This window comes from Ascidiella aspersa, chromosome 5 (genome assembly GCF_963924565.1).
Source record: "Ascidiella aspersa chromosome 5, kaAscAspe10.2, whole genome shotgun sequence".
In the NCBI taxonomy this organism is placed as follows: Eukaryota; Metazoa; Chordata; class Ascidiacea; order Phlebobranchia; family Ascidiidae; genus Ascidiella; species Ascidiella aspersa.
This window is the reverse complement of record NC_139451.1, coordinates 31,418,336-31,430,681: the sequence shown is the minus strand read 5'-3', so window position 1 is coordinate 31,430,681 and position 12,346 is coordinate 31,418,336. Positions and strand designations below refer to the sequence as shown.

Sequence of the window (12,346 nt, the reverse complement as noted above, 5' to 3'; positions counted from 1 at the left end):
TATGCTTTCTAACCTATTTTATTGTGGTATTTGGGTTTGTTTTGAAGAGCATAACTTTGGTACTAGGGCATTAACTGACAAACTACCAACACGAACACACCTACTAGTGTATTTGTAAGTTAACGCACGATTCATGCGTTTGAAACAACAAACATCTATATTTTTCTTTTTTTATTGGCTATTAGGTAATAGAACCTCAATATAATGGTATTGTCAATGTCACAATGGTAGGTTTACTTAAAATCAGATGCTCTATTTAGGCCCATTGTGCAAAGCCAATAAGTTTTCGCAGAAAAGTGGATAATTTTGCGCAGATATTTTTGTGGATAGTATCAGTAAGAAGCTAAATAAAAAAACTAGTTAGTCAAACTATCCAAGGTCAAAAGGACAGGGTAGGCACCATTTTGCATTCATTGTGGCGCCGTGAGTGTAGATAAGTTTTTAAGTGGCGCCGCCAACAAAAAAAACGATTGGCAACCGCTGGTTTAAGTGGTTCATTTATAAGGGGTTTAAAAATGTTTAAATAGGCACGAGGTCCAGGTTCTGAGTTCAACTTCGAACCCACGGTTTACTTGCAATGTTTGAATCCTCACGACGACGTAAAGTTAGAATTTCAAAAAGGTTTCCGGTAACTTCCCAAAGCTGCTATTTAAATCTTGGGGAAAACAATGTTCATATTAAGCTCGTTTACGCAACAGGTTGTACAAACAAAATGTCTGCGGCGAAACGATTTTTATAATTTTCGAAACTTGCCGTGTGCATTTTAATACGGACGTATTGCAGACAGCCAAGATTCGACAAAATAGTGAAACAAGTTCGTAACGTTTCCGTCAATTTTTAATGCCAAAGCGAACGTGCGTATGTTCAACACAGGTTCACTTATTCTTTTGAATAAATAATTTGTTTCTCACCATTTAAAACAGCACAAGCGGCAAGATATCGACCTTCTGGCATATCGGCCAAAACTGTCCAAGTTTGATCGTTGAGGTCAAACATTTGGCAACTTTTATTGTTTTTACCATCTCCTCCAAAGATGAAAACCTTGTTCATAAACTTCACCGCGGTCGCATTACAAACTGGCAAGATCGGTTGCTGGAAATATACGAACATAAGTTGACTAAAACGCCACAGTTAGACGTGCATTAAAACAAACACACAATCAGGGAAAATCACGTACATCACATTTCAAGGGCTCAATCGCAAGTTTACAAGGAGTTATCATGTATATCAAATTTCAAGGGATATAACGAAAGCACTGAATAATAAGCCGAATAACACAAACTCTATGAAAACAGGCTTGAATATTTGGATACGAAACTATTAGCGGCAACCAAAAGTCCTGAGATTTACGTCACTGAGTCGCATGCAAAAGTACAACAGGGAAACAGGCTGACTAGCTTTTTGTTTCTCTAATGCTATTGTTTGAGATTGGTTAGCACAGGACGTTTATGTAAGTCCGCCTACAATAGTTATTTTGTTTAATTCTGGAATCTTTAAACGTCTGAGCAATGAATTTGTGGTACAAAATTTTCTGTGGGATGCTCTACTAATATGCTTCAATTGACACCAGAACTAAACGACCTAAAACGTTTATCAAAACTTGTTTGCTCTTGCAGAGAATTCACTTCCTAAAATTTGGTATCTGTATTTACGCAAGTTCATTTAAGAGATTTTTTTAACGCAACACATTTGCCTAACTGCTTGCAACTTTTATTGTTTTGATGCAAAACAAACTTTGCATTATGATAACAAAATATGTAGAAATATTATAAAAAGTAATATCCAATCATTATTTACCCGCAATTCTTCTTTTTGCTTAGTTGTGACATCAATCAGCAAACATTGTTTCTCTGAATTGCGACCACCAGCCACCAAAAGCTTTGTTGATTCTGCTTGTGAGCAACCCCATTTTAATAAAAAAAAATGCCAAATTTACACAAAGATAAAGAGAATAATAAGGACTATAAAGTATTTATGTATTTCAGAAACACCATTAAAAAGCACGGATTGTTTTAAGTTTCTCTATGAGAATAATTTAGGGTCTGGATTTCAAATAACTAATAAAAAATAAATTCAAATCTGCATTTAGCAAATATAAAAAGCAATATTTAATACTAATAATGTTAACACCTAACAAGGGACTTAAAAATCAAAATGAAGGGACTTAAAACATTATATTTCAATACATAAAAAATCCTTAGGCTGGAGAAAGCTAGATACTGTAATATCATGGCATCTTGCAATTTACTGTCAAAGATTTGTATTAAAAGATATAGTTACGTGTATAGAAACAATGAATCAACTAACCTTGAATTTTAGGTTGAGGTTTTGGAAGAACTTTTATCATGGCATCCATCGCAGCATGACAACAAGTAACATTCTCACGTACAAGAATCTAAAACACAAATTAACAAGTGGCAATCAGGGATCATGACCTTTTCATGCAAAAATAAATAAAAGCTCTTTCAAAGACTTGTATACATTCATATTTGTGTAAACCTGTAACTGTGACCAACCTCGCCAAAAACAGAGGTCTGCAAGAAATCACCAGAAAGAGTTGAAAGGTCAAGTTGAGAGAAGAGGTTCACAAAATGTTGCCTACGACTGGAAAGTTTGAAGTGACACCATTGAATAATTCCAGTGAAAACAGACTCTCCTTGTTTCTAAATGAAATGATAAAAAAAAAAAAAAAAAAAACGCAAACGTTGAAAAAGTTAAAAATGCTTATGCAAGGTTGTCTAGGTATACATATCTGTTAAACACAAACTGGAATTTAGAATAAATAGACAATCTGATGTTAAAATGCACCACAATCCTAAGTCAGCGATACCCGTTTTTTAAATCCCATCTTTATTATTTCCAGCATAAATTTTTAAAACAAAACATCAAACTAAAGTTACCTTGGTATTTTCATGATTTATTATTGCAGACATAGAGTCAAAATCCAGTTGCTTAAAGTCATCTTGTTGCACAACAGCTTCAAAGTTGTTATGTATCACTTGTTTTGCCCTTTTCTCGATTTTAGGGAGATTGTATCGCTGGGCATGAGCCAGGATTTCCAAGCAATTATCAACACCCACCATTTGCAAGATGTACTTGGCACAGTTGGATTTAAGAACTATAAGCAACAGAAAAGGTGTTGGAAAATTGTAAATAAATAAACAACCATAAATTGAATATTGGTATGAAACTTAAAAACAGAGACTATTGTTACAAGTTATACCAGTGTTTCTTAACCTTTTTTAGTAGGGGGCGCACCTAAAGATATATGAAAATTTGACGGCGCACCTTGCGAGCGAAGCTAGCGCAAAATTTTTGAGGTGTACCGGTATTTGCTTAAAATTGCTTGCAATTTTTCGTTATATAAGCTTTATAGTTGCAAGATGTGACGTCATAAAACACTCTAATCAGAAACAGCTAATGTCCAGCAAATGCGAACAAGTGCGTCGTCGACACTCCTGCCAGGCGAAAAACTAAACCAAGATCGTAAAATACGTGTGATAGTCGAATTTTTTACTTTTAGCAGCGCAGATTCTTAAGTTCCATGTACGGGACTAGCGTTAAATTACCGGCACGCTTTTGGCCACCTGCTTTATGCCAATACTAAACGAAGATCGTTTTTGCCTGGTGTTATTATGCGACGATTAGCGCAACATCTGTGCTAGCTGGGTGCCAAGTCAGCTAAAATACAAGTTTCGGTTGAGGGAAAATATGTTGTGTCCACTGCACACTAAACACGTTGTCTTAGAATATGCTTATAAAGAACAATTTTGCGTTAACTATCATTACATAAAAATAGCGACTTTAAAACTCGCACGATAGTCATCATTATACCACCTTTTAAGAATCTAATTCAGTTCAAAAAAATCCGTTGTTAACCTTAATCTAATATTAGAGCAGACAGCGAACAGCAAGGAGCACTAGCTGCGCCTAACTTCGACTCTTTAGCGTAAAAAAAGAAAGACGGGTTGACTTAGCGAACTGTTAATTGTCGAATTCACACTTGATAATTAATCAGTCAATCTCAACAATTATCGAAAGAGATAAAATATATATTGCGTTTACGGTCGACCAAAAAAGACAAAAACGAAGTTTTGCGTTAGATTTTGGTTGCAGTAGTTTTTTTAAACCCCAGCCCCCTGGATACCCCACTGTGTCACATGATCAGTAACCCTAACCAACTAGGGAGTCTGGGGTATGGTGTGAACAAACTCCAGCGAGTACGGGCGAAGCCAAAAAAATTTACGTTTCGTGGTTTCTAGACGCTAAAAACGGAGATTATTAGGAGCTTACGGCTGTTTAAAGTCGTCTATTTGACGTTAGAAAAATTGCAACACCTCGTTGACTTATTCACGTCCGATTGTCAAGTGTTTTCAATTGCGCGCGAAACGCTATGGAATTGCGGTGTCAGAACAGCCTCTGTGACGTAACAATCACAAACTGTTGCACTTCGTTGTCAGCAAACTTAACGATGTTTATCAAACAAGTTTAGTGATATTTTGTAGTTTAATTTCGCCGATGGTATGAAGCGTGGCTTCAAAATCGCCCTTTTAGAACTCTGTATAATTAGTAAATTATTCAGCTGAAACTGAGCAAGAAAACCACAAAAACATGGCTTATTACTGAAGTTACGGTAAGACGGCCATTTATTATCAGTTTTAAAGCTATAGTTCGCCGACGTTTTAATCTGTGTTTCAAAATGCGACGGCCAATCGCTCTTTTTCGAGATTGAGGCTAATGAAAAACATTCAATGGCGGTGAAGGACGTTTGCTGTATGTACCTTACAAGCTTGTTTTCTACGTTGTTGAAAATGTTTGTCCCAACAATAAAATATATTTTCGTTAAACTACAGTACTTGAGTTATTGACAGACGAAATGCTAAATGAAACAACGATAACGAGCGGTGATTAGGCGTTGGCGGCGATAAGCACCGACGTGTTTTCAACGCCAGGTGCAATGTTTGCGATGTAACATTGCAGGAATCACGGTTTTGGTTTTGTGATAATTGTTTACTGAGATTCCAAAGGGGGGTTTCAAGACTCCTAGATACCCCGCACGCTACGCCCCTGCTAATAGTGGTAATAATGACAAAATCGGAATCACGCCTAAATGGCCTAAATAAGGCCAATACAACATTTTATCTAACCCCAAACCCCACCCATAACTATCACTAACCTCCCAAATATTTTCAACCCTAACCCAATTGCTAACACCTCCAACTATCCGCCTAAGCCAAAACAGGGGCGAAAAATCCGGGACAAAATAGCGGCGCCCAAATGTCGACAGCAAACGGCCAATGCCAGATATGTGGCCCCCAATCATCCCATACCCTTTCCATACAGTCGTAGGCGTTATTTTCTCCATTTAAGTCTAATTCAGTAAATTATTTTTGGACTTATTTCGACATGTTTAGGTCTTATCTAGACTATTTTAGATCTTATTTTGTTGTGAATGTTACTGCGAATTTGGCGTTATTAGGTCGGTGGTCTTAATACTATTGTATTATGGATTATTTAATTTAAATATTGCTGCTTTGTAGGTGTTATGTTTTCTACAGAAAGTACTGTGAAATCAATGAGCCAGGCTTAACGGAAAACTAAAAAACATATATACAATATGTTCAATATTTTTTTCCTTTTGCTCACGGCGCACCTGGCAGCCTTCCATGGTGCACCGAGAAAAAGCGCTGAGTTATACAGTTGAAATTGTTAAACCGGCCTTTACATGCTGGAATTAAAAATATTCTGTGGATTTGAAATTAAAATAGATTATTATATATACGAATAGGCCTACATTCAATCTGTGTGTAGTCAGCATCCTCATGCAATTCCAATGCATTCTCATTTGTAATCTGCACATCATTAGTGTAAATGCAATTTAAAAGTCTCTCCAGTTGTTCATCTGTCATTTTAATGTTGATCTCAGCAGCAAATTGTTCTTTCATCTGAACAGTAACATATGATCACATAATGTGAATTCATATTATCTGGCTAACATTATCATTTAGTACACTGGTGGCCAGCGACATCAATGTTCGTGGCCTGTGGAGCATTGTTATTGTAATGCGTAGCGTTCAGGGGTTTAATTAAATAAATATAAGTGATTAAGCAAGCATGTTTTAATTGTTTCTTTACGATTACATTTTTGAGTTAGACTATTGAACAAACCAGTTTTCAATCACTCATCAAATTCGGATTTAGGGGTTTGGCAAGACAGCCATGCTGCTTTTTGTTATGTTTTAGAACAGCGTTTTTTAACCTTAGTCGACTTTATGTAATTGTCCAGTGCCTTGCATAACAAAAATCGAGTAGAAAGTTCACACGAAGCACAAAAAATATATGTTACACAAAATGCAACGGCCATATTGCCAAAACATTATGGATTCGCGCAAATGATAAAGGAATCTGAGTCACCCGACCCAGCCTGTTGCTATAAGAAAGATGTAGGAGATATATGCATTTCTGGGGTTCTGGATTATAAAACTTTTATTTATGTTAGAAAAAATTGTAATATTGAACATATACACAGAGACTTCAAGCTTGCAATGTCTACAAAACAACAAAAAAACTAGAAAAAATAATTTGGCGCAAAGCGCAAGAAAATTTTGCTGTAACATTATTAAAGTTGGTAAAAATATAATTTGACTGAAGACATGGCTTGGTGGCCGACCCCTGTGCACACTTTAGATCAACTGTGCCGTATTGTATCGAATAAACCTAGTCCAAATGTTTTTGGTCTTTGAATATGAACAATAAAATTGAAAATAATATTGCTACTTTCAACTAAATAGTGATAAAATATAATATTACCATTTTGAAACATTTTTTCTTGTTTACTGTGTGATTATAGGTTAGTGACCTGACTCTTTCCAAAATATTCAGCCAAATTAAATTGGTTGATACACTTTTGTTCGAATCGATAACAACATTGTAATTTAATGATAAACAACAACTCAAACACTTTTTTACATGGTTTATGACTTTGTAATTTAAAAATTTTGCAAATCACAAATTTTTTTAGCCTGTGCACAATTTTACTTTTTTCCAACTTTCTTCTCAAGGTAAAAATTAATAAACCCTTCAGACAACTATTCACATAGTTCAAAAAATGTGTATATTACTTCCTTTATTATAACTCACCTGAGTTGTGAAAAGTTTGCAAAAGAACTTTGACATAAGGCCCAGCACAACTCTATGAACCGAAAAACATTTGGTTTCCGCCTTGAGTGTTACATCACAAAACTGCTTTTCAAACTTGCGATCACTAAAAATAAAAATTCAAGAAGGCGATTTGAAAGGTTGCGGAAACATAGTTACCAATTACAATTAACAGAGGAGCTGTTTTTAATTATTGTTATTATGCCTAGTAGCAACAGTTTATATATATATAGAAATTTTTATTTAATGCAACTACTAAACAAGTGAAGTGATTCAAAGTGTTTGTCCATTTAGCGAGCCCCTTATGAAAGCCCAGACAGCCAAAACATGTTGAATTCTAGACAGAAAAAGTTTTGAATAACCGAAATAGGTTTTTATAAAACATATGCCGTTCTGTTTATTTTTACATTTGACTTAAATTGAAAAGTTAAGTTTTTAAAGTTTTTGCTATACATTGGACTTATATATATACACCAGGGGCAACTTAAGAGATACAGTGATAAGTTATGCAGCATAGAAAACATGAAAAAAAAAAAATTCTGAGCATTTGATCCAATATTTTCAGCTGAATTATATTATACTGCGATCATTAGGGTTGCTCAAAGTGGAATACTGGATCATAAAAACAAATGCCAATATATTTCAATCCTAAACCTGCCTTTATATCAGTCAAGAAAGATGGAGTTATTGTCATAATGCATGTTTAAGTAGGAGGTGGTTACTGCGCTTTCTAGATGTTTAAATAGCAAGTGGGTACAATTGATTGCCTTTTGTTAAACAGTTACGGTGCTTAAATATGTTCAGTCGGGGTTCTTTTGATTACAATATTTAGGACAAAAAAAGTGTTACAGTATTTAGGGCAAAATCAATTACTACGTGATGTGCCACTATCAGTGTTCCCGATAAGCACATTTTTTGCACATTTGCGCAAAATTTTGGGCACTTGTGCACTTTTTTTCACGGAAGTGCAAAAGCAAAAAAAAATTTAAAGTTGTTTTTTTACTTAAATTTGACCTCCAGTCGTCTCCTGAAGCCCACATTATCATAATACCTTATGTACCCCATGTTTGCTTCTCAAAAGTTTCGAAAAAGTGCCCAAATTAGTTTTATCCGAGCTACGTACGGACAAAAAAGTGCCCAAATTTATTTTATTTGAGCTACGTATGACAAAAAAGTGCCCAAATTAGTTTTATCCGAGCTATGCACGGACAGACAACAAAGTGCCCAAATTAGTTTTATTTAAGCTACGTACGGCACAAAAAAGTGCCCAAATTAGTTTTATCCGAGCTATGCACGGACAGACAACAAAGTGCCCAAATTTATTTTATTTGAGCTACTTACGACCAAAAAAATGCCTAAATTAGTTTTATTTGAGCTACGTACGACCAAAAAAGTGCCTAAATTAGTTTTATTCGAGCTATGTACGACCAAAAAAGTGCCTAAATTAGTTTTACTCGAGCTACGTACAGAACAAAAAAGTGCTCAAATTAGTTTTATTTGAACTACGTACGACCAAAAAAGTGCCTAAATTAGTTTTACTCGAGCTACGTACGGAACAAAAAAGTGCCCAAATTAGTTTTATTTGAGCTACGTACAACCAAAAAAATGCCTAAATTAGTTTTATTTGAACTACGTACAACCAAACAAGTGCTTAAATTAGTTTTATTTGAACTACGTACGACCAAAAAAGTGCCTAAATTAGTTTTACTCGAGCTACGTACGGAACAAAAAAGTGCCCAAATTAGTTTTATTTGAACTACGTACGACCAAAAAAGTGCTTAAATTAATTTTACTCGAGCTACGTACCGAACAAAAAAGTGCCCAAATTAGTTTTATTGGAGCTACATACGACCAAAAAAGTGCCTAAATTAGTTTTATTTGAGCGACGTACAACCAAAAAAGAGCCTAAATTAATTTTACTCGAGCTACGTACGGAACAAAAAAGTGCCCAAATTAGTTTTATTTGAGCTACGTACGCAACAAAAAGTACAGAAATTAGTTTTACTCGAGCTACGTACAACGAAAAAAGTGACCAAATTAAGCTACACACGACAAAAAAGTGACCAAATTAGTTTTATTTGAGTTACGCACGACCAAAAAAGTGCCCTAATTAGTTTTATTTGAGTTACGCACGACCAAAAAAGTGCCCTAATTAGTTTGCTTTCAGATATATGTGCGAAAAAAGGGTTTTTTAACTAGGGAAGGCGCTCACACCCAAATAGAGCGCCGGCAAATTCTCAGGGCGTCGCGAGTTCTGCTGTAAGTAACTTTTAGGGTTACATGTTGCGCTTGGTGTGACTTTTGCCTATATTCGGTGTCTTATGTTTTACTTTGAAATTACATGCATGTGTAGTTTCAGCTGATCTGTCAGAAATTAGTGCAGTTTGATGCAAAAAGGTGTACGACAATTAGGGCATCCAAAGGCAGGAGAGTCTGACGTTTAGACTTTAAGCTAGCGGCAATTTACACTAATTGGATATTTAGGTAAACTTCCGGCAGATGTAAATAAAAAATATTGGCTGAAAACTCACAAAAACTATGAGATAGAATTAAAAATATTTGACCCACCCGAACCCAAACGATAACCAGTTGCCTAACTCAAATGATGTGCGTTAATTTAATAATTATTTAAACGCTGGTAAAAAGACCAAACTCGAGTGGGATAAGATAATTTCTAGTCCAGGTTATATAGGATTGTTACGTCACACATTGATGTATTCGGACCGAAAGTGTTTATATTATTACTAAATCAATGCACATTATTTGGGTTAGGGTGCTCGTTAGCGTTTAGGCTCGGCTGGCAGGTATTGTTAAATTTAATCTTCTTAAGCAGATTTGTTAAGGCAAATTAGTACATTCTCCCAAGACTTCAAAGTCTAAAAGTCAGACTTTTCCATCCTTTGGATGCACTAATTGCCGTATACCTGTAATTCCTGACGGATCGGGTGGTAGTTTAGTAACTGTAAAACTTGGTTCGTTGTTTTGTGATTGGCAAGTTTTTGAACTACTAATTTTGATTAGTTCTCTGTGTCTCTAATAGGCTCAATTAACTCATATTTAAATCTTTTCTAAACAAGGTAGTGCAGTTGACTGGAATCTAAGTTTTGCATAGAGGTTAGACACCAGGCCATGGTTCACAGTAACTGGAATTGTTTTGCGATACACGCGAATCTTTCGTTTTACAACTTTATTTTATTCCTAATTTTGAGATACTTCTAGCTCAAGGTATCGGTGTTTTGCACTGTATGTTTTGTGTTATAGGAAAGTACTTGCTTATTAATTAAGGTTATTGCGACGCCTCTTGTGCTCTCCCGCGCATATTGCTCCACTCCATTGCAACGAAAGCATCCGTCGGACAAAGCAAGCAAAAAATAATTACCGATTATAATAAACGGAAGTTCCAAAGTAATTATTATTAAGGACTTGCAAGTTCGGTAAATTGGCAATATTGACTAAAAAAAAGGTCTCTGGGCGCACTTATTTTCGGCTTGTGCGCAAAATTTTGTTGTAAAAAGTTAGCGGGAAAACTGGCCACTATGTTTAATTCCAGGGATAGTGATTTTACACTATCATGTGCATTTTCACAGCTAAAAAACAATCCATGACAAAGTGTGAAATAAGGATTCAACAAAGTGTGATATGGGGTGATTCATGTTTTTATTGTCGTTATACATTTCAATGTCTGCAAAATGGCCCAGAACAGATATTGTTTTTTGAATTTTGCACAACCAATAGTTATTTTTTAACTAATATAATATACTTATAGCCAACTAACAAAAAATAAATATTATGAAAAATAAGTAAATGAAAAATAATAAACACTTGTATTTAATACTTTGAAGTTGTGATTATAGAGCAAAATCGACTATTCTAGAATACCAATGTATTTAACTTTAAACATCTTTAAACTGCTATGGTACTGTTAAATATACCATCACATCACAAGCATTTAATGGATCTACAGGATATTTTTGTAAGACAACTTATTTGTAAAAAATATGCATATTAATTAACGGTGACAAATTTGTCGAGAAATACATGTTTATATTATAAAACAAAAAATAAAACTTTAGATTATTTGATTTTAAATCTGATAGAATATCAAAATTGAATACTGTTTTTGGTTATTACCAACTAATGTAGTGTTCCATTTAAATACCCAGAAACCCAGCTAAATGCATTAAAGTCCTTAGTGACACAGCTTGTGTTACTATGTTTTGCTCTACTTTTATGATCTGAGCGCTGTTTTATCAGTAAATGTGATTTTTTGGTTTAATGTTTATTGCTCACCACACGTTTAAGTTAAAAAACATCTTGTCGTATAGAATAGTCTTTCTAGAAGGCACAATCGCTATCATGATTATTTCAATTACCGGTTAAGCAGTTCCAATATATCAGGTTTTTCTGTGAAATCTTCTCGAAATGTGGTCAAAACATCTGCTGTTGCCATGTCGCAGTGTGGAAAACTTAACAGGACAGCAGTACTTTAACTATGGGACCAACGTTGGCTGCACTACAAATTAAAATATTGTAATATTGGAAGAGGCTATTTGCTCGGCAACCCATTCCTGCACTCGAAGTATGGCAGTCAATCCATTTTCCATATATGGAAGAATTAGCTGGTCCATGCAGTGTAAAATTTATGTAAAAGCTATGGAATAAAGGCCCGTTTACACTACAGCTGCACTAAGCTGAGTAAAGTGTGAAATTGTTTTCACTACAACTGCAATGAGCTGCGCTGGGCGTAAAAATAGCTCCAAAACATAACGTTTTTTTCTATTGCTGCACAGGCCTTGAGTTTAGCAAAGCGTGAAACTCTCGCTGCAATACAAGTTAAATGCAAATTGACGCATTGCTCAGCTCAGTGCAGCTGTAGTGCAATGGGCCTTTATTTTTTATTTACGCTTAGCAATTTGGGTTACGGTGTCGGTTAGTGTTTGGGAGAGTCGAGTATTATTATATTTATTATTAAATAATATTCCTTAACCCACCTAAATGCTAACCAGCACCCAAACCCAAAATTGTTACCAATATAAACCCTGGGTGAAAAAATGTGGTGGGATTGTAGACCAGCGCTGAAAAATGACAATATGATTTATTGCCCAAGCCGATTACCGTACTTTGAAAAGTATCCGGTTCCCAAACTTCAAAATCTGCACTACTGTAAACCGCTTTAACAATAAATCGT

At 35.2% G+C, this 12,346-nt stretch overlaps 1 protein-coding gene across 1 annotated transcript in view; it reads right to left on the bottom strand.

Annotated features, from left to right (window-relative positions):
• LOC146146340 (kelch-like protein 3) overlaps positions 1-12,005 on the bottom strand; it is a 44,764-nt gene extending 32,759 nt beyond the window's left edge. The window contains exons 1-2 of the mRNA XM_083390725.1: positions 11,532-12,005; positions 7,141-7,264 (exon numbers count right to left, since the gene is read on the bottom strand). Coding sequence (XP_083246851.1) covers positions 7,141-7,264; positions 11,532-11,608 — 201 coding nt within the window. The 5' untranslated portion in view covers positions 11,609-12,005. The remainder of the gene's footprint in view (positions 1-7,140; positions 7,265-11,531) is intronic.
• Positions 12,006-12,346: the final 341 nt, after the last annotated feature.